General features: G+C 61.0%; 1 protein-coding gene across 1 annotated transcript in view; it reads right to left on the bottom strand.

Moving 5' to 3' along the window:
* Nucleotides 1-236, bottom strand: part of LOC119587989 (protein twist-like) — a gene marked incomplete in the record, with an annotated part of 13,117 nt that overhangs the window by 12,274 nt on the left and 607 nt on the right. Inside the window, 1 exon segment of the mRNA XM_037936711.1 lies at nucleotides 155-236. Coding sequence (XP_037792639.1) covers nucleotides 155-236 — 82 coding nt within the window.

Consider the following 236-nt stretch of genomic DNA (forward strand, 5'->3'; position numbering starts at 1 on the left):
TTACGGGGCTTCAACCTCGCGGAGGATCAGCGATGACGCCTTCCATACGAGAGCGATCGAAATGGTTTTCCACCGTGATTGGGCTGGTGGAATGGCCCCCCCTCCCCTATGCACATACACATACACTCGAGAGCACGGGCGTGGGCGTACTGACCATGAACGAGGAACGGGAGTCCGTGGAGATGCGGGTGGGCGTAGGCGCAGGAGGGGAGCTCCTCGTCCTCGCAGTATCCTCC

Source organism: Penaeus monodon, chromosome 23, assembly GCF_015228065.2.
Source record: "Penaeus monodon isolate SGIC_2016 chromosome 23, NSTDA_Pmon_1, whole genome shotgun sequence".
Taxonomy (NCBI): Eukaryota; Metazoa; Arthropoda; class Malacostraca; order Decapoda; family Penaeidae; genus Penaeus; species Penaeus monodon.